The sequence below is a fragment of the Callorhinus ursinus genome, unplaced genomic scaffold (assembly GCF_003265705.2).
Source record: "Callorhinus ursinus isolate GAN/ISIS: 27379988/994484 unplaced genomic scaffold, GSC_fseal_2.0 scaffold2, whole genome shotgun sequence".
NCBI lineage: Eukaryota > Metazoa > Chordata > Mammalia > Carnivora > Otariidae > Callorhinus > Callorhinus ursinus.
In genome coordinates, this window is record NW_027397064.1 from 107934086 (window position 1) to 107955187 (window position 21102).

Genomic DNA, 21102 nt, shown 5'->3' on the forward strand with positions numbered 1-21102 from the left:
AGTTTGAATGGAGAATAAAAAAAGATTACTGAAGAGCAATGAAGATCACGGAGTATTTACAATGATGACTGAGGAAGTGTTTACCCTAAATATTTCACAACAGAATTACTTAAAACAGTTGAAGAGAAAGGGAGGGGTAGATCGAAGAAGCAGGGAGTTCTGTTTCTCATGGTTCTAAAAAATGACTGCATGAGAACACTCTAGGCTTCAAGATTCAGTTGAAATAAAGGGATTGATAATGTTGCTTTAAGTCTGAAGTAAAGCTCACAAGCAATGAATGATCTGGCTAGCTAAGAGACCAGAAAACAGCTCTCTTTAAATCAGATAAACCTCAAGAGCTGTTAAGAGTTATTACACATGAAGTAAAAGACAAAATAGTAACTTGCACTTGAGATCCACCTCGCTATTTCCCTGCTTGCTTACCCTGGATGACTCCATTTCCACATTCCACTTAGGTCTGACAACGTAGTCCTTGTTTGAGGGCATGGGGACCCTCGCACGGGCACAGAATCCAGGATCTCCAGGTCTGAGAGCCCTGAGAATGGGAAGAAGAGCATGCTATTATGAAGCCAACCACAGCTGGGTCAGCTGATTCAGCTGCCCAGGTATTTCAAACTTCCTCTGCTTCCCCAGGTTACCCAATCCACCCTCTTGCTGTAGCTGACATCGCCATCACTCACATTACTCTAAAAATTCTTCAACCTCCCTCCCAAAGCCAACTTCCTCTGCATTTTCAGGAGTCCTTTTAGCCTCTCCTCAGCTTCAGATATACTCAAGCCTCTCTCCTTTCCAAGGCTGGTTCCTACAAGAGAACCCCAAATTCCAATTTCTCTGGCCTAGTGGAGTCCCTCACGGGCTCACTTGTGAGGTGAAAGATCTGGTAGCCAAAATGATCCCCCAAAACTGAGTATGCCCATAAAGTAGTTTTTGTGGTGTTGCATATGCAACTAATACAATAATTTTTGCTTCTTTTTAAAAGCTGAGATAATCACAAATTCACACGTAGTTTTAAGAAATAATACAGAGAGATCCAGTGTCTCTCCCAATGGTCAAAGATGCAAAACTATCCTACAAGAACTAGAATATTGACATTGATATAAGTCCATCGGTTTTTATTTATATTTCCCCAGTTTTACCTGCATTCATTTGTGTTTCTGTGTTTATTAGTTCTATGCAATTTTATCACATGCGCAGGTTTGTGTATTCACCACAAGGGTCCTTCCTATTGCCCTTTTATAAAAACACATCCACCCTCCTACCCCATCTGCCAGCCCCTAACACCTGGTGACTATGAATTCTGTTCTTCGTTTCTGTAATTTTAGCATTTCAAAATGTTATATAAATGGAATACACTACATAATCTTTAGAAACTGGCTTTATCCACTAAACATAATGCCAATGAAGATCCATCCAAATCGTTCCATCTATCAATACTTTGTTCCTTTTAATTGCTGAGCAGTACTCTATGGTACCAATCATAGTTTGACTATTCACCTGCTGAAGGACATCTAGGTTGTTTCCAGTTCTGGACTATTATGAATAAAGCTGTACACTCATATATAGGTTTTTTGCACAAACATAAGTGTTCATTTCTCTGGGAAAAATGCCCAGGAGTGCAAGTGCTGGGTCATATGGTGGTTGCATGTTTAACTTTGCAACTGCCAAACTGTTTTCCAGAGTAGCTGTATCATTTTACTTACAGCAAGGTATGAATGAGCTGGTTTCTCAACATCCTTGCCAGCATTTGATGGTGTGACATACAATTACTTTTATGTACAAATTTGAGACTAAATTAAGACTAGCATCCTTTAAAAGTAAAGCCTATTTGTAAATGTCTGGGTATTCCAATCAATCAACCTTTAGGTAACTATTCACCCTACCAGTAAATGAAGAGTGAGTATATGTGTGTCTGTGTGGGGGAAGGTTGGAGTGGGAGAGAAGGATAAAAAATTCTAAATAATTTCTATTCCCTTGTACAAAGTCCAATCTTTTTTTAAGAGAGAGAGAGCGTGACAGAGAGCGAGGGGGTGGGGAGAGGGGGAGGGGGGAATCTTAAGCAGGCTCCACCCCCAGTGCAGAGCCCGATCTCACAACCCTGAGATCATGACCTGAGCCAAAATCTAGTCAGATGCTTAACTGGTTGAGCCACCCAGGTACCTGAGTTTAATCTATTCTTAATATCAAGTTTCTATAAGCTTCAAATACATGAACAAATTAACTGGCTAGCCAAAGAAAATTCTCATAACGTATTCTCCCCTAAAGCTGCCACCTGTTCCATCATCAAACCTATCCGTAAACGAACAACACTGGCGCCCTCTAGCTCCTCTCCCTCTCTCTCTTGCAATCTGGGTGCTGCCTGACTTGCCAACACTCACTGCACAAACTCCTCTGTAGCCTCTGCAATGGCCCATGCCCTTTGCCACTGCCCCTCTCCAGCATGGCCTCATTCTCTACGGTCCCCTCCAACACGCAGGACAATAGCCACTCACTTACCTTCACTGGTTACACCCAGTGGTGTGCTTTATTTCTTACTCTATACTTTCTCAATTCCACAATCGTTTCTGTGGAAATAACTATCAAATCTATTATGTCTCTAGCCCCAAATTCAAGTTTTAGACCCATGATATTTATAGGACTATTTCATTAGGCATCTCACATTTACTAATGCCCAAAGCAGAATGCACCTATGTCCTAAAAATCTACTCTTCCTCTCCACCTGAGCAAATGGTAATACCACTGTCTTGGTTACTTGGGGTAAAATTCTGATTGGTGTCTTCAACGTTAGCCAAACTCCTCGCCCACGGAGTCACCAACTCTTGGCAATTTTGCTCCTGTTAAGTCTCCTAACCTTCCACTTCCCCATTACCACCTCGGTTTCACTACCTTCAGCTCCTCTGCACTCTAACCCACCCTACACCACGATGCCACCAGCACCAGCATTCCAAATCCAATCTGGAACTTCACATTTCTGCGGAATCACAAAGAGAAGTGACAATTCCTCATCTTAATTTAAGACCATTCAAAATCTAGCCCACATCTATACTCTCAAACTCATCTTCCACTATCTCAATCTTTACTGAAGGAACTATTTCTAAATCTTATATCCTCCAGAGCACCACCATATTTGTGGATATTCAATAAATGTTAAACTGAAAACCATCCCCCACCAACGTAAACATAACATTGTTTCATTTGCCATTTTTCTTAAAGCAGCAAGCAGAAGATTTTCTATTTGAAGTCTAAGAACAACAATTAATAAAAAATCTTACTTCTCTTCTCCTGTCAGCACCTTTTCCAGGTCTCTTCGGGGTGTCTGACCGCCGGTGCTGTGAAAAGAGTAATCAATTTTTAACTAAGAAAAAAAAAAAACAGCAAAGCAAAATATCAAACTTGGACCACAATTAGGTCCTTTACACTGGATCTGGGAAAATTACTTCAAATCTTGTAAAAGTATGACTTCTTTTTTTTTTAATTTTTTATTGCTATGTTAATCACCATACATTACATCATTAGTTCTTGATGTAGTGTTCCATGATTCATTGTTTGTGCAAAACACCCAGTGCTCCACGCAGAACGTGCCCTCTTTAATACTCATCACCAGGCTAACCCATCCCCCCACCTCCTCCCCTCTAGAACCCTCAGTTTGTTTTTCAGAGTCCATCATCTCTCATGGTTCGTCTCCCCCTCCAACTTACTCCCCTTCACTCTTCCCCTCCTGCTATCTTCTTCTTTTTCTTTTTTCTTAACATATGTTGCATTATTTGTTTCAGAAGTACAGATCTGTGATTCAACAGTCTTGCACAATTCACAGCGCTCACCATAGCACATACCCTCCCCAATGTCTATCACCCAGCCACCCCATCCCTCCCACCCCCCACCACTCCAGCAACACTCAGTTTGTTTCCTAAGATTAAGAATTCCTCATATCAGTGAGAAAGTATGACTTCTTTTAATGACTGTTTGCATACCAGGTTTCATCATGGGTGAGCAGTAACTGCCATTTTTCTAACTTTTAACTCTGCCATCCTGGATGCAACTGTATCCAGTTGCTGATACAAACTACCAGCAACATAAGAATCTGAAAATGGGCCTGAGAAGTTTTTCTTGCAACTGGCTGGAACAACACAAGCAACCTCTGAAACTGTGGCAGAGGCCACAATCCACCAGATCGAACCAAAAAAGAAGGGAGTGTGGGCCTTCACTGTACAGTACTGCATTTAAACTAAAAGGGTATGAATACACAGACATATCAAGCTGTGAGAAAAGACAAAACCCTATCACTTTGCAGGAATTTTTTTTTTTTTAAGATTTTATTTATGTATTTGACAGAGAGACACAGCGAGAGAGGGAACACAAGTATGGGGAGTGGGAGAGGGAGAAGCAGGCCTCCCGCCTAGCAGGGAGCCCAATGTGGGGCTTGATCCCAGGACCCTGGGACCATGACCTGAGCCGAAGGCAGACGCTTAACGACTGAGCCACCCAGGCGCCCCACTTTGCAGGACTCTTAATGACCTTATTTACAAAACAACTGATTATGAGAACAGTATTTACTCCTCATACCTGTTCATTCTCCGTCGTTGAGGCATTTGTTCTAGATCTCTCTGCTCTCTTTCTTCTCTTGTCATACCTTTGTAGTTTGAGGTAAGACCAAATATAGGCCGAGACCATTCATCTGTAACAAGGAAAAATCAATTGTTTAGACTAGAAAGTAGCATTTCTGCTACCATTTACTGAAATCATCACACCCTAGTGTGATGCAATATTCCAGGCATTTAGAATATACTTTCCCTAAAGATACCATTATTTCAGGACCATTTTAGGGTAAACACAGCATGTAATACCAGTATCATAACCATCTTCAGCTGATCCAGAAAATTCAGTGTCATAAAGTCATTTAAGCCTCCACTACAGAGGTTTAAAGAAAGTACTATCTGACTCACTTTGACAGTCATCAGCTAGCTGTGTTGATATTTCATAGACAGCCTAATTTGTAAATTTACTCTACTGAAAACAGAACATCTTCAACTTCTTCTAGCTTCCTATTCTAACCAAAAACAAGCTCACTTATTTCTTGTCAAATGGTCTAAATCTTCAAGAATTGCATTTTAACAGTGCAGCACAGAGTCCAGATTTCATTAAGTCTAAGAAAGCTGCTACAGTGATGTGACCGTGAACCAAAGTACAACATGCCCACTGTTTAGTCAGTAAAAGTCCATGGGTGACAACTGATGTTTTTGTTCTCAAACATAATGTAGCGTACTGCAGCATTTAATACACCATCAAAACAAGCAAGAACTTTCACAGACAGAATATTAGGTGTTATCAAATAAGGAAGCAGGGAGTCTCAGGGAGTCTACGTATCTTTACATATATAGCCTACCGACCCCACTATTAGATTCAGAATTACTGTTTACAGTAAGTCATGGGTATTAGTGGGAATATTCTGCCTCTCTCAGATTAGGGCAAAATGAGAGTTGAGAACCACTGCATAAAAGCATTAGAAGTTCATCATATAATAGCGCACTGCAGATTAACAAGATCAAAAACGTAATACTTCTCTGGCTCATAAAAAAAATAAATTTCTCTAAAAAATTTTGATAATCTCAAAAATCAGTAGAAAAATAATTACTGTATTCACATATAGGAGTATTTTTTGATATACCCTTGAGGTTTAAAAAATTCCTTTGCAACATGGAGCACAGGAAGAATTAAGAAGAATGACGAAAACACACAGTTTTCATTCTTAAAACTAAAGGATTTCATAAATGATACAGTAATTGATTAAATTAATTCCAGTTAGACTCCTGGATTTCTCGGTTATCATTAAATAAGAACATGCAAAACACTTTGGAGACCACTATAAAAGTCACAACAATAGCACTAATGGCTAACATTTCTTGAGGTCTTACTATGTGCTAGGTCCTGTGCTTTACATATATCCTCTCATTTAATCTTTATAATTCAAAGTGAACATATCATTATTTTACAGAGGAGGAAACCAAGGCTTAGAGCTTAAATCACTTGCCTAAAGATACTCAGTAAGGTAGGTGGTGAATTCAGGATTCGAACCCAGGTATGACTGACTCTATGGCCTGTACACTAACCCCCTCTCTATACATGCTCTTGATCCAGGATTAGAAAACTTTTCACTTGCTATCCTTAATACTGATAGCATACTTAAATATGCTGAGGAACATTTTAAGTCTAAGGCTAAAAAAGCTGGTACCCACAAGAAATTGCCAAAAAAAAATTCTATTCTACTTCATGAACTCATTTTAAATGAATACTGGTAAAAATAATAGTTTGTTTTTATACATACATGTCCTTCTGATATACACAAACACAACAAACAAAAAGCAAAATGTACATACTGATTAATTTCCCTGCCATATCCTTGTTGGACCTTGATTCCTTGGGGTGTTTATAGAGATACATCACTGCTCGTCCAATCCCACTATGCTTCAGGGTCTCCTGGCTCACACTAGGTAGCTGGGGAACACAAACACATACATACACATTAATCACTCAAAAGCTGGGAGTCCTGCCAATCTATTCTAGAGGACCTCCAACACCTGGTTCTTTCACAATAATGAAAATTCCATTTTCAGGATCTGCAGACATTGAACACAAAGATACTCTGTGTTCACACCAAGAGTTGAGAGTTCAGTATTACACCGAGTCAAAGTAAAACTTAACAATGTGGAAAGTGTAAACTAACCATATTCAGAGGTTAGCAGTTTAATGCAAGCCTCAGTACAGGCCTCTGAATCAAACAGACCTAAGTCTGAACCCAAGCATAACCATCTGCTAGGTATGTGACCTTGGACAAGTCATTTAACTCCTCTCAGTCTTCATTTCCTCATCTGTAGAATGAAAACAATACACCTACCTTGCAGGTTTGTTGTGAGGAATAAATGAAGCAATACATGTATGAATACCTAGCACATAGGAAGTTCCTTGGGAATTCCTTCAGAAGTTAAGTAGCCTGCCCAAGGTGTCACAGCCACATAAAGGTGGCCCAGCTCAAGATTCACAATCAAGGGTGCCTGGGTGGCTCAGATGGTTAAGCGTCTGCCTTCAGCTCAGGTCATGATCCCAGGGTCCTAGGATTCAGTCCCACATTGGGCTCCCTGCTCAGCAGGAAGCCTGCTTCTCCCTCTGCTTCTGTCTCTCTCTCTCATGAATAAAAAAAAAAAAGATTCACAATCAAGTTTATCTGAATCTGAAGTTGGTGCCTTTTCTACTTGAAGTGCCTCCCTAAAACATGTCCACTGCTGTATGCTTCATCTCAAATAATAGCAACTCCAAGATCTTTTTCCTTCAATACTATAGTTACATGAAATTTTATAAGGCCTTCCTTTTTATGCTCATTTTATTTGGTATGTTTCTAATAGACATACCGAATGAAACCCCTCTTCTGGCAGACTATGGCAGAGAGAATGTGTACGTACATGGTGACACAGAGGCTGTGACAATACAAACCACATCAGATAATTAATGAAGAACATATACTCATGTTATTTGCCTCTAACCTCTTGCAGAATCTTCAACAGCTCCTCTCGAATCTTTAATGCTGGCAAACTCCTATCCGGTAGAGGGGAGAGCCATTCTTTGATGGCAGACATCACACCACTGTCGATAAATGTTTCTTTAAGGTCCTGCCTATAGTTAATTAAAAAAAAAAAAGTCAAGTCTATGAACCTTGGTTCTACCATAGCTTCCTCTGGATTTTCTTATCTATTTAGTGGTGTTTCCAAAAACTGCTTCTCAAGTTACTCATATACATTATTTACTGAGTACCTATTCATGTTTCAAAAGCAATATAAAATTTAGTTCCTACTTAAAAAAAAAAAAACAGATTTGACAGGCAAAGATCATTTGTTAAAAACTTGAATTATACAAGATAGGTTAATGCTGATATGAATGGTATAGACAGTAAGAATAAAGAGCTCCAATTATTACAACTAAAAAAAGTTATCTTTAATCTCTCAGAATAGAGATTCTCAAACTGGCTTAGGTGATAGAGAACCCAGAATTGTGCTATTCTTTGCAGGACACCTAACTTGGTTAGGTTCAAGAGAAATCAGCTGCTCAGGAATATGAGTAAACCAATGAAAGAGGCTAGTATCAAGATCTATCAAAAAAGGGTCCTTAACACAGAAGACCAGTGACATACTTCATGATAAAACTGGTCATATAAGCCTCCTACAATACATGCTTCAAGTAGTCCCCCCGAAATTTGCTCTGGTGCTCAATCACACTAGGAAAAGAGGTGCAATTTTACCAAACTTAAAATAAGAGAGTCGATAAAGAACAAAAGTAGTGGTTTACATGCTTTTCTTTCCTTAGTGTCAGTTTGCTATTTGTTCTGCTCTGTTTGTAACAGGTATCAAAGTTTAAGAAAAATTTGTGAGGGGGCACCTGGGTGGCTCAGTTGGTTAAGCACCAACTCTTGATTTCAGCTCAGGTCATAATCTCAGGGTTGTGAGACCAAGCCCTGCATCAGGCTCCAAGCTGGGCATGGAGCCTGCTTAAGATTCTCTCTCCCTCTGCCCCCACCCACCTCTTAAAAAAAAAAATTAATTTAATTTAATAAAAAGAAAAATTTGTGAGGAAGTAACATAATTTAGGAAATTCTATTATTTTTCTGTGAATTGACAGACAGCAGTCATTACATGACATCTTTAGAACACCAGTACATAGTTTGAATATTATTCCATTAAAAGGAAAAAACTTTTTCAAGGAAACAGAATACTTACTTCTTAAGGTGCATGACCACAGTAGGTAATAATGTTAATTTTTTCAGTGCTGGCTTTTTTTGATTGTTCAACTGTCTGTCTTCCTATCCAGGAAGAAAAAGATTTTTTAAAAAAAAGCAATACTTATTGTTAATAATGAATTGTACCACTATAATTGTAAACTTTAAAATAAAGCAGCAGTGTCTCTGAGTAACAATTTTTTCTACAAGAAAGGATAACTAAAAAATGAACTTTTTGTAGAACCCCAAATTCTATGTCTGTTAATCAAACCCACAAAACTGTTAGATTAGCTTAAAAAAATTACTAATTTAGAGTAACAACTATTAATTTAGTTATTACTAAAGAAGAGTTTCAATATTTACTTGCGTGCTTTTTCCTATTTTAATTATAGAAAATGTCAAATTCTACCAAGACAGAAAACAAACTAATATACTATCACATACATTTCCACAATTAAACACCCATGACCAGTCTTATTTCAGCTATGTCTCCAGATACTTTTCCTTTCCCCTCCTTTGAAAGGCCACACAACCAAGTAAGTAAGGAAAGAAAAGAGGAAGCAACCAGTGACCCGTCTCACCTCAGCAGCCTCATTCATCTTGACAATCATGGCACTCACTACGTCGTCAGCGTCACTAATAAAAGTACCACCATCACGGTTACGCCTGCGCTTGCCACTCATGCTCTTTTTCCGCTGCAGCATCATCTCAAAATCCGACAGAAAGTCCATACTAAGCAGCAACACAAAATCAAGTGAAATACAAATTCCCTTTTAAATACATATTTCCTTTTGTCACAGTAAAGAACCACCCGCTTTCTTAATTCTACCTCCACGAAATGCTACTTTCTTCCAAAGTGCAAATACTTACAACTTGGCACCTTTGCAGATATCAGACTTCTCTGAACACAGATTCCAACCATCTCAACAAAAGTATGTGAAATTCAGTCAAGTAATATCTTGTAGTTAGAACTCTGCCTCATTGTCCCTGGGACCCCAAAGTCAGCTTTTCTCTCAAAAAATGTATTTTTATGTTATTTTTCAGTAACTCAAGAAGAGCTTACTCAGTGAGGGTAACACCATAGAACCCCACAAATTAAGAAGCTGAGCACAGGGCAAATGAAAGAAAAAGAGTAAGAGTGAATATATTTTCAGACAGAAAATACTATACTGTACTATCGAGAAGTAGAAGGGAGAAAAGTGGAACAGTCTTTGCTACACTTAGTAAGGAACCAAAATAAGAAAAAACAAAGTTTGATAGTTTCTACCTTTATTTTAAAGTACTCTTTAACAAACTTTTTTTATGATCTTTAAAATTTTTTAATTTAAATTCAATTAATTAACATATATTAGTTTCAGAAGTAGAGTTGTGATTCATCAGTCTTATATAACACCAGTGCTCATTACATCACATGCCCTCCTTAATGCCCATCACCCAGTTACCCTATCCCTCCACCCCCTCCCCTCCAACAACCCTGTTTTTAACAAATTCCTTTTTAAAAAATAAAGCAAACTCACTGTTTTCCTCTCTTTATGTTATCATCAGAATCTGAATCTTCTGCTTCTTTTACCTGTGTTTCACTTTTTTCTTCTTCTAAATCTTCTTGGTTAAAACCCTACAGGCCAGGTAAATTTGCCAGGGTTATCACAACTTCCTTACAGATTTTCTTCGGTATAACTGCTCTTAATTTTTTTTTTTTTTGCATTTTTAAAGTAATACATTCACAAAGAACAAAAATTAAATAGGTATCAAAAGGTATACAGCAAAAAAGCTCCCTCCCACCAGGCCGCTAGTGTTACTAGTTTTCTTATGTCTCCTTCCAGAAATAGCCTACATTTACACACATAATTGTACACATATGTATTTCTTTTCCCCTTTTATTATACAAATGGCAGCATACTCTATACACTGGGTACAGTATATACTGGTCTGCACTTTCCACATTTAACAACAGAATATGGAGATCAATTTATATTGGCATAAAGAATCCTCATTCACTTTAAGGCTTTAGACTATTTCACACTAGGACTGCAACCATAATTTGTATATTTCGCCACTGACATTTAGGTATACGTATTTGAAATTTTGTGAAATATTTACTAAACTTTTCAGACGTTATACTAATTAACTCTCTCTCCAGCAAAGCATAAGTACACCTGTTTCTCCAACTTCTCACTACTACAGGTTATCAAACATTGATATTTGCCAATCTCTGGACTGAAAACTAAAAGGCATTTTTCTTTATATTCTCTTAAGAGTAAGGGTGGGTATTTTGTTCATGTTTAAAGGTCATTTTTAATTCTTTCTCTATGGAACTCCCAATACCCTATGTCCATTTTCCTGTTGGATCTTTGTCTTATTGGTATGGAAAGTCTCTTTAAAACTCTGGAAAATTAGCCCTTTGTAAGTGACAGGGACTGCACAGTCCTCACATATGTACAGTTTCATTTTGTTTAATGTTTTCTGCATAATTTTTTATTTTTATGTAATTAAAATGGTCACTCTTGGGGTACCTGGGTGGCTCAGTCGTTAAGCATCTGCCTTCGGCTCGGGTCATGATCCCAGAGTCCTGGGATCGAGTCCCACATCAGGCTCTCTGCTCCACGGGAAGCCTGCTTCCCCCTCTCCCACTCCCCCTGCTTGTGTTCCCTCTCTCGCTGTGTCTGTCAAATAAATAAATAAAATCTTTTAAAAAAAAATGGTCTTTTCTTTATAGCTTCTCCATATTGTACTTAGATCATTCCAACAGTTCACCTAGTATGTTGTTTTTCTCACTGAACTAAACCTATAATCAAGCTGATGTTAACACTCTAGAAAAATACATTTTATTCTTGTAAAAATGCTGCTGAACTGAGTATGAACTCCATGAGGGCAATGTCCAAACAATCTCTGGCATACAGGCTCCCAAATATTTGCTGAATGAGTTATTCCTATTACTCCTATTTTCCTTAGGTTCACTTTATTTTTCTACCATCTTGAATCAGAATCTAAATTCATCTAGTTTCACTCTCCTTAGTAATTAAAGTACTATTTCTTTTTCAATGCAAGAACTGTCTGACAAGGAAGTCTTAAATTTCTGGGTGGCGAGGATATTTTGATTTTGTAATGAATTTCTAATTTCACTGCTCTGCATTCAGAAAATGTTTATACTTTGTAATTTTTGCAAAAGCTTGGTTTAAAATTTATACGGGAATGCGAAAAAAGAAAGCCAAGGCAATCTTGAGGAATAACAAGTTTAGAGGACATAAACCACCAAATATCCACAGTTCTGTATTAATACTGCAAGGATAAAGAGACTAAAAGAACAGACAAGAAACTGCCAAAACAGACTGGAAATTACATAGACACTTCAAAGATGGCACTAGAGAGGAGCAGTAAAGGATGACCTGGGTGAACTGGATATTCCAAATGGGGGAAATATTTTTTTTAAACATTTTAATTTTAAATAACTCTATATACCCAATGTGGGGCTCCAACTTACAGTCCCAAGATGAAGAGCTGCATGCTCCACCAACTGAGCCAACGAGGAACCCCTTGAACTTCTATCTCATACATACCCATTACAGGGGGATTGTACAACTAAATATGAAATAAGCTTCTAGAGGATCATTCAAGAGAGTATCTTTATGACCTTAGGAATAAGCAAAAATTTGTGGGAATTCAGAAAGTTTCACCATAAAGGAAAAGGTGGATAAAGTTGATATATAGTAAAATTAAAAACTTTTGTTCATCACAAGTTAAGAAAGTGAAAAGGAAAGCCAAAGAACAGAAAATAATTTTAACTTTTATAATCCCCAATCTTTTCTTTTGTATTCTTATTTGCATTTTGTTTCCAGATTACATAAAAAGAGACTTCTGTGGCTTTTTGGTCTGCTTGTTCTATTGGTTACCTTCCACTCAGATAATAGATTTGTCTATTTCTCTTTGCAGTTCTGTCAATTTTTGTTTGTATATATGTATTTCTGCCATATTAGTATATACATACAATTCTAAAACCTTTTTATCAATATAAAGTGACTCTCTTTTTTAAAAATATTTATTTATTTGCGCGAGAGAGAATCTCAAGCAGACTCTGCGCTGAGCACAGAGCCGGGGGGGGGGGGGGGCAATCTCATGATTGTGAGATCATAACCTGAGCCGAAACCAAGAGTCGGACGCTTAACCAACTGTGCCACCCAAGCACCCCTTAAGTGACCCTCTTTATCTCAAATGTTTTTCTGCCTCAAAGTCTCATATTCATATAGCTGTGCCAGTTTTTTGATTAGTGTTCACACACAGTATCTTTTTCCATCCTTTTATTTCCACCTTTTCTTTATCTTCTTTCAGAAGAATCATGAAATGAGTAAACAGTTACATTTTAAAATCCAATCTGACCATCTTTGTCCTTTAATTAGAGCACTTGATACATTTCAATTTAATGTAATGTGAGATATTATCAAAGCTTAAATCTGCTATCTTACCATATACTACTTTCTAATTATTCCCTGTTCTATACCTCTTTCTTTTTCTCTTGCCTTCTTTTGGACTGATAGCTTTTATTTATTTTTTAAAGATTGTATTTATTTGACAGAGAGAGACAGCGGGAGAGGGAACACAAAGGGGGGGAGAGTGAGAGGGAGAAGCAGGCTTCCCACTGAACAGGGAGCCCAACACAGGGCTTGATCCCAGGACCTTCGAATCATGACCTGAGCTGAAGGCAGACGCTTAACGACTGAGCCACTCAGGCACCAACCCCCCCCCTTTTTTTTGGATTAATAGTTTTTTTTTAAATTTTTTATTGTTATGCTAATCACCATATATTACATCATTAGTTTTTGGTGCAGTGTTCCATGATTCATTGTTTGTTCATAACACCCAGTGCTCCATGCAGAACGTGCCCTCCTCAATACCCATCACCAGGCTAACCCATCCCCCTACCCCCTCCCCTCTAGAACCCTCAGTTTGTTTTTCAGAGTCCATCCTCTCTCATGGTTCGTCTCCCCCTCTGACATACTCCCCTTTTCTTCCTCTCCTGTTATCTTCTTCTTTTTCTTTTTTCTTAAAATATGTTGCGTTATTTGTTTCAGAAGTACAGATCTGTGATTCAACAGTCTTGCACAATTCACAGCGCTCACCGTAGCACATACCCTCCCCAATGTCTATCACCCAGCCACCCCATCCCTCCCACCCCCCACCACTCAGCAACACTCAGTTTGTTTCCTGAGATTAAGAATTCCTCATATCAGTGAGGTCATGTGATACATGTCTTTCTCTGATTGACTTATTTCACTCAGCATAACACCCTCCAGTTCCATCCACGTCGTTGCAAATGGCAAGTTCTCATTCCTTTTGATGGCTGCATAATATTCCATTGTGTATATATACCACATCTTCTTTATCCATTCATCTGTCGATGGGCATCCTGGCTCTTTCCACAGTTTGGCTATTGTGGACATTGCTGCTATAAACATTGGGGTACATGTACCCCTTCGGGTCCCTACATTTGTATCTTTGGGGTAAATACCCAGTAGTGCAATTGCTGGATCGAACGGTAGCTCTAATTTCAACTGTTTGAGGAACCTCCATACTGTTTTCCAGAGTGGTTGCACCAGCTTGCATTCCCACCAACAGTGTAGGAGGGTTCCCCTTTCTCCACATCCCCGCGGATTAATAGCTTTTATTATTTTGTTTTTCCCCCTCTACTAGTTGCAGGCTACATATTCCCATTGTCTTTTCAGTGGCCACTTTAGAGATTACAATGCAAAGCCTACTAATGTCCTTTCACACACATTTGCAAAGACCATGTATACTCCCAATTTGTTACTGCTGTCATGTTTTAATTCTAAACGTATTTCAATCCACACCAGACATGACTTTTTTTTTGTAGCATCAATACTCATTTAGACTTACCCACATTACTTTTGTTGCTTTTTTCTTCCTAAATCCCTGATTTTCTACCTGAGATTTTCTTTCTGCCTTTAAGACTATCTCTATCAACTGGTATATTGGTAACATGAATTAGGAGGAAATCTTCATTCCTGACAAGTATTTTTGCTGAATGTAACAGAACACTAAGTTCGCAGTTACTGGATTCTATGGTTTCTATTAAGAAGTCAGCTGTTAATCTGATTTTGCCTCTCTGAATGTAGTATTTCCCCCCCGTGGCTACTTTTAAGATTTCCCTGTCTTCTCTGGCTTCTTGCAAATTTACTATGATGTATTTAGGTATAGATTTTCACTGTATCATTGCATTTATCCTGCTTATAATTTGTACAACTTCTAGAAACTCTCGCTTTACATATCATTTCTTTAAATGCTTCTGCTGCATGTATTTTTCCCTCTCCTGAGATTCCAATTCACTGTGTTAAACCTTCTCATGTATAATTTACATTTTATTTTTACATACTTCAATTCTTCATTCTAAATAGCTCCTTCTAACCTATCTTCCAGTTCACTCATTTTCTTTTTGAATAAATCTAATCTGTTGTTAAACTCACCCACCAAATTTTTAATTTGTTACTATAATTTTACAGTTCCAGAATTTCTAATTGGTTCTCTTCCAAATCTACCTTTTTAAAAAATTGTCTGCTCTGGGGCGCCTGCCTGGCTCAGTTGGTAGACCATGCAACTCCTGATCTCAGGGTTGTGAGTTCAAGCCCCATGCTGGGTATAGAGATTACTTAAAAATAAAATCTTAAAATTTTTAAATTAAAAAAAAAAATTGTTTGCTCTGACAAAATTTCTCATCTTTCATCTCCCTGAACAGTTTTTTTGTTTTTTAAGGAAATATCTAAAATTACTGAATCTAGAACCTTTAGGTCTGTTTCTATTATCTGTTGTCACTATTGTTTCTTTTTAATGTTACCTATGATTGTGTACCACACTGTGTATCTGATACAGATACAATACAATCCCCCAAAATCATGCAATTAGGCAGGTATTACCTCTCATTACAATCTGAGGCCTGTGATAACCTCTGTCCTAAAGGGATTTGTTTGCATACACCAGGTGCCTGAGAGCACTAGCCAATGAGTAAAGAGACACTGTGATCAAATCTCTGGGACTGAGGTTCTCTGGGTTGTTAGAAGACTCAAAACTGGCCTAAAATCTGAGCAAAGACTATTATCACTTCCACATCCTTAATCCAAGGAGTCCTAATTCAGAGCATGAGGTTTTCAGGGTCTCCTAAAGCTCTGACCTTCAAATTTTATCTCTTGAGCCCTGAGGCTGTCAAAAATATGACCAGCCTCCCAGCCTAAACAGGCAAACATTCCAGAAAAAGCAGTTCTAAATGCTGAGCTTACCTCTTTAGATATCTGTCTGTTGCTGGGGTTTGGCTTAGTCATTCTTTGCTACCTTGTTCCTCTGCTGATGAGATTTTTAAACCTTTTGTCTGGCTTTTCTAGTTGTCGTTAGCAGAAGGGTTGGTCCAAATTACCTAGCCTGCCATTGCTAGAATTCCAAGTTTCATAAGTATTGTGAATCTTTCCCTTTAGCATTATAATGTACCTTTCATCATTTCTTAATATGTCCCCCCAATTAATTCAATTTTGCCTTTTATGCCTTTGTATACACTTTTATTTCATTTTCTGAATCCTCTGTTCTAGATTTTTCTACTGAATACATTATAATTGTTTATTTCTACTTATTGGAATTACCTATTTGGGAACCACTGCCACAGAAACAAAAAAGCACAGTCAAAGAGGAAATATCTCCCTTATACTTACTGTAAATTCTTCTTCCTCTTCATCGCCAGATTCTCCAAATATGTCTGCAATAAGATTTCTAGAAGAGAAGGAAATCATTTGCTTTCTTCTCATTTGCACAGGAACTATAAAATCTTTTTCTAACAAGGTACAATTTATGTATAGTAAAATGTGCAGATCTTAAGCATCCATTTCAGTGGGTTTTGAGAAAAGTACACATTCATGTAACCATTACCCTAATCAAAATATAGGACAATTTGATCTCCCCAGAGAGTTCAGTTGTGGCCCTTTCTAGGCAGTCCCCTACAGGAACATCCTAGAGCCAACCCACCATTCTGATTTCCATCACTGCAGATTAATTCTGCCTACTCCTGAACTTCACATCAGTAGAATCAGACACGTCCTCTTCACTTCTTTCACTTAATACTGCTGAGATTCATCTATGTTATAGTGTGCAGCAATAGTTCAGGATTCCTGAATCCCCCAAAATCATGCAATTAGGCAGGTATTACCTCTCATTACGAAATTTTAATACAAGTTTAAAAAACTTAAAAGACAAACCCCTCTCTACCACCTCATATGAACCCTTGAAAACTCATGTTATACTGTCACTTACTCTTCTTCATTCCCCGACTCACTATCACTCCCAAACAGATCCTTCTCTTCATTTTTCTTATCAGACAACTCTTCTTTCCCTACTTCTTCTTCACTGTCAGATGCTAGAGTCTTCTCTCTTTTGCCTGATTTGTCTGATATAACATCACTGTCAGAGTCATCTGCATCAGAGACAACACGACTCTTCTTTGCTGTCAAAAAAGGTGGAAAATATCATTAATCTTATTCATCATGGTCATGGTATTACTAAGAGGAACAGGTGCTTTAAAATGGCAATACTCGGCAAAAATCAAAGGGCTCCTAACACACAGCTTAGAATAATTAAAAAATAAACAAATAACCAGGGGCACCTGGCTGTCTCAATCAGAGCATGTGACTCTTGATCTCCAGGTCGTGAGTTTGAGCCCACACTGGGTATAGAGATTACTTAAATAAAAACTTATTAAAAAAATAATAATAACTAAAAGGTTCAGAGTCATCTTATAATTGTTATTGTTTAGGAAAAAGTGACGGGAAATTAATGAACAAAATCATATTAAAAATGGACACCAATAGCTACCTCTCCTTTGGTGGAATGGCAAAAATAAGACTACACTGATGTACAGAATTAGAGTCCCTTCTATTCTGCCGAGTATTAGCAGAACTGAAAAGGCTTAGATACACTTTTGTGGAATCCCCATATTCCCCCATCATTGCTGGTCAGTTTGGAATTTCTTATCTCCCTTAGTAAACCGGATGGCACATGTGTGATGGTCTTTTTCCTTCTTCTGTAACAATTGTCAGGTTATAAGGGAATAGGTCTCCCCACCGTACCAAGGAAGTTCCATTAAAAACTAATCAAGTAAAAATTATTATCCATGAAAACAGGGTCCCAGGTAACAAAGACTAGAACATGCTACAGAGACAGAAAGTCTCTAAATACAGTCCCCCTCACAAATTTCCTCGTATTTGGGTATTCAACCATGTTTCACAAAAGACAGGTACCCAAAAAGACTTGGGAACGTAGTCACTATCTAGATGGAAACTAGTGCACTGACTGTCACACCTGCAGCTAACTCTGGATACAGCTGGGTTTTCATGTAAACATATTTCTTTGAAATATTACCCTTCCCCCACAAAAAAACTAAACCTTTCATATTCCCATTGAAACTCCCATTAGTTTACTATTTTGAACTAGTCAGATCTTAATACTCCTAGAACAACTCAAAGCAAATTTAATACTAAGATCAGCCACTGAAAACCAAGCAGAACTAGTGTCCTGGTAATATTTTAGAAGATCAAGTTGAATGAGAGAATATAGATCTAACATTTCAGAAACACTGCTTCAGTTACAAGCTGAGACAATAATTAAAACTATGCATAAACAGTCCAAAACAATTCCTTACATGCTTTCTCTTCATCTTCACTGTCAGAAAGTACAGCAGCTTTTCGCTTCGCTACTTTCTCCTCCTCCCCCACCTTTTCTTCATCTTCATCACTGTCAATTTTTGGCCTTTTGGGTTCTTCTTCCTCGCTGTCAGAACTCTGGATCCTTTTTCTGTCTACATGGCTATCTGGATGAAAGGAGTCGTTTTGCATTTCTGTATCCTCTCCCTTATTCTCCCCATCGCTGTCATCATCTGACTCTGGCTTCTGTTTGTGTCTGGAGGCATCCTCAGTTTCAGAATCACTGGCAGGTCCCTTCTGAGGCTCCTCACTCTCAGAGTCACTGACTCGGGGCTTGGGAAGCTCCTCATTTTCTGAATCACTGGCCTGGTTCCTTGGGGGGTCCTCACTTTCTGAATCGCTAATCCGGGGTTTGGGAAGCTCCTCATTTTCTGAGTCACTGGCTTGATGCCTTGGGGGACCCTCACTTTCTGAGTCACTGATACGGGGTTTGGGAAGCTCCTCATTTTCTGAGTCACTGGCTTGGTGCCTTGGCGGGTCCTCACTTTCTGAGTCACTGATACGGGGTTTGGGAAGCTCTTCATTTTCAGAGTCACTGGCCTGAGTCCTCTGAGGCTCCTCACTTTCCGAGTCACTGACCCGAGGCTTAGGAAGCTCCTCACTTTCAGAATCACTAATTCGAGGTTTGGGAAGCTCCTCGTTTTCAGAATCACTGGGTTGGTGCCGTGGAGGTTCCTCACTTTCAGAGTCACTGATCTGAGGTTTTAGAGCATCCTCTGTTTCAGAGTCACTGGCAGGACTTTTGGGGAGCTCTTCCATTTCTGAATCACTGGCAGGATGCTTTCTAACGTCTTCATTTTCTGAGTCACTTGCATGCCCATTAAGAAGTTCCTCATTTTCAGAGTCACTGGCAGGTAACTTCCTGGTCTCCTCACTCTCAGAGTCACTCCCATGCTGATTAGTGTCCTCATTTTCAGAATCACTTGGAGGAGGCTCTGCGTGCTCTTCAGATTCAGAGTCACTGTCCTTCTGCCTTTGAAGCTCCTCACTTTCAGAGTCACTGGCATTAAGATTTGAGGGGTCATCATTCTCAGAATCTGTCACATGGTGCCTTTTGTTGAGGCCATCCTCTCGATCACTAGGTTCATTCTGAAAAATCAAGGGTGAAAAAATTAGGAAAGTGCAAAAATTTTTGGTAGTGAAATGTTAAAATTTCTCAACAATTTTTTAAAATGTAGGAATATGCACACTTCAATATAAAATTGTTGTTTTATACTTATATGGAAACATGCCACTTTAAAAAAGATCATCTACCTGTAAAACGGCTAACATGGTTTGGATTCCAAAATGGGAAAAGATAACCAATCTTCACCAAAACAAATCTGTAAAGTATATCCCTAGATTATTATATAGGAGACTTATATCTTGAAGAGCTGCACTTAAAAACAAAAACAAAACTCTAATGTTCTCATATAATTCTAGCTCCTAAATATATTTTTCAAAGAAATACAAGCAAAGAGGTACCCAAGTTCTTTTTTTAAAAGAAACATTCTTGGGTTTTATAAAGTTAAAATTATTTTAAGGAAAAGAACTATGAAACTGTAAGGCCAAATGATATACGGGACACATTCTCCCAGGCAAATCTAAACAAACAAGGAGAGGGATAGCTCACATGTACTAAGTACCTATTAAGAGCCCAATGCCGTTAGGCTCTCTCCTGTTAGTTCATTTACTCCTCATAACAGTACTTTTCATGATAACAAAACTGAGGCTTAGAGCAGTCTCAGTCATACATCTAATAACCCTGGGACAAAAGTTTAAGTTTGAGGGAAATTAGTTGACCCTTCAACAACATGGGAGGGGAGAATCTTTTGGGGCACTGACCCCCCCCCCCCCACAGTTGAAAATCATGTATAACTACTGACTTCCCAAAAACTGACTACAGTCAGCCTCCTGCTGACTGGAAGCCTTACCAATAACATAACGTGTCAACTAACACATATTTTGTATGTTATATGTATTATATACTATATTCTTACAATAAAGTAAGCTAGAGAAGAATGCTATTAAGAAATGTATTTTCTGTATACAGAAAATACATTTACAGTACTGTACTGTATTTATTGGAAAAAAAATCCACATATAAGTAGGCCTGCGCAGTTCAAACCCACATTGTTCAAGGGCCGACTATACTTTAAAGTGAAGAATAATTAACTCAACAAGCTATGTGCAAGTGCTGGGAGTTAAGGCTGAACATGTCTCAATGCCTGATCCTAAGAAGCTACTTTCTAATGAGCCAGACAAATGTATCATTAACAACATAAACTAATATGCACTATCATGAAAGTATGCATGTTATTTTGAAAGCCTAAAGGAAGTGATCTATATGAGACTGAGCTATAAAAGGTGTGTAGACAACAGGTATTTGCAACTAGTTTGGAATAAAAGAGTTAAAAAAAAATTAACAAAATTATTGAGGAGGGAAGGTGGGACATACAGGCACCAGAAGAGGAACTAAAGCAGGAGGCAATAGGGAAAATTGTAACTGGTTTTTGGAATGCTGTCCATGACACACCCATAACATAATTCTAACAGCATGTTCGTGTGTGGCTCAATTTACTTTTACTGCAAACAACAGAAACCATCTCTGGCTATCTT

General features: G+C 38.3%; 1 protein-coding gene across 5 annotated transcripts in view; it reads right to left on the reverse strand.

Annotated features, from left to right (window-relative positions):
• Positions 1-21102, reverse strand: part of IWS1 (interacts with SUPT6H, CTD assembly factor 1) — a 44203-nt gene that overhangs the window by 5159 nt on the left and 17942 nt on the right. For all 5 annotated transcript variants that reach the window (XM_073885451.1, XM_025857799.2, XM_025857791.2 and 2 more), the window contains 11 exons: positions 18444-19593; positions 17060-17249; positions 16465-16522; positions 10276-10373; positions 9340-9490; positions 8760-8842; positions 7533-7662; positions 6372-6489; positions 4561-4672; positions 3270-3326; positions 424-535 (listed from right to left, as the gene is read on the reverse strand). In XM_073885451.1, coding sequence (XP_073741552.1) covers positions 424-535; positions 3270-3326; positions 4561-4672; positions 6372-6489; positions 7533-7662; positions 8760-8842; positions 9340-9490; positions 10276-10373; positions 16465-16522; positions 17060-17249; positions 18444-19593 — 2259 coding nt within the window. The remainder of the gene's footprint in view (positions 1-423; positions 536-3269; positions 3327-4560; positions 4673-6371; positions 6490-7532; positions 7663-8759; positions 8843-9339; positions 9491-10275; positions 10374-16464; positions 16523-17059; positions 17250-18443; positions 19594-21102) is intronic.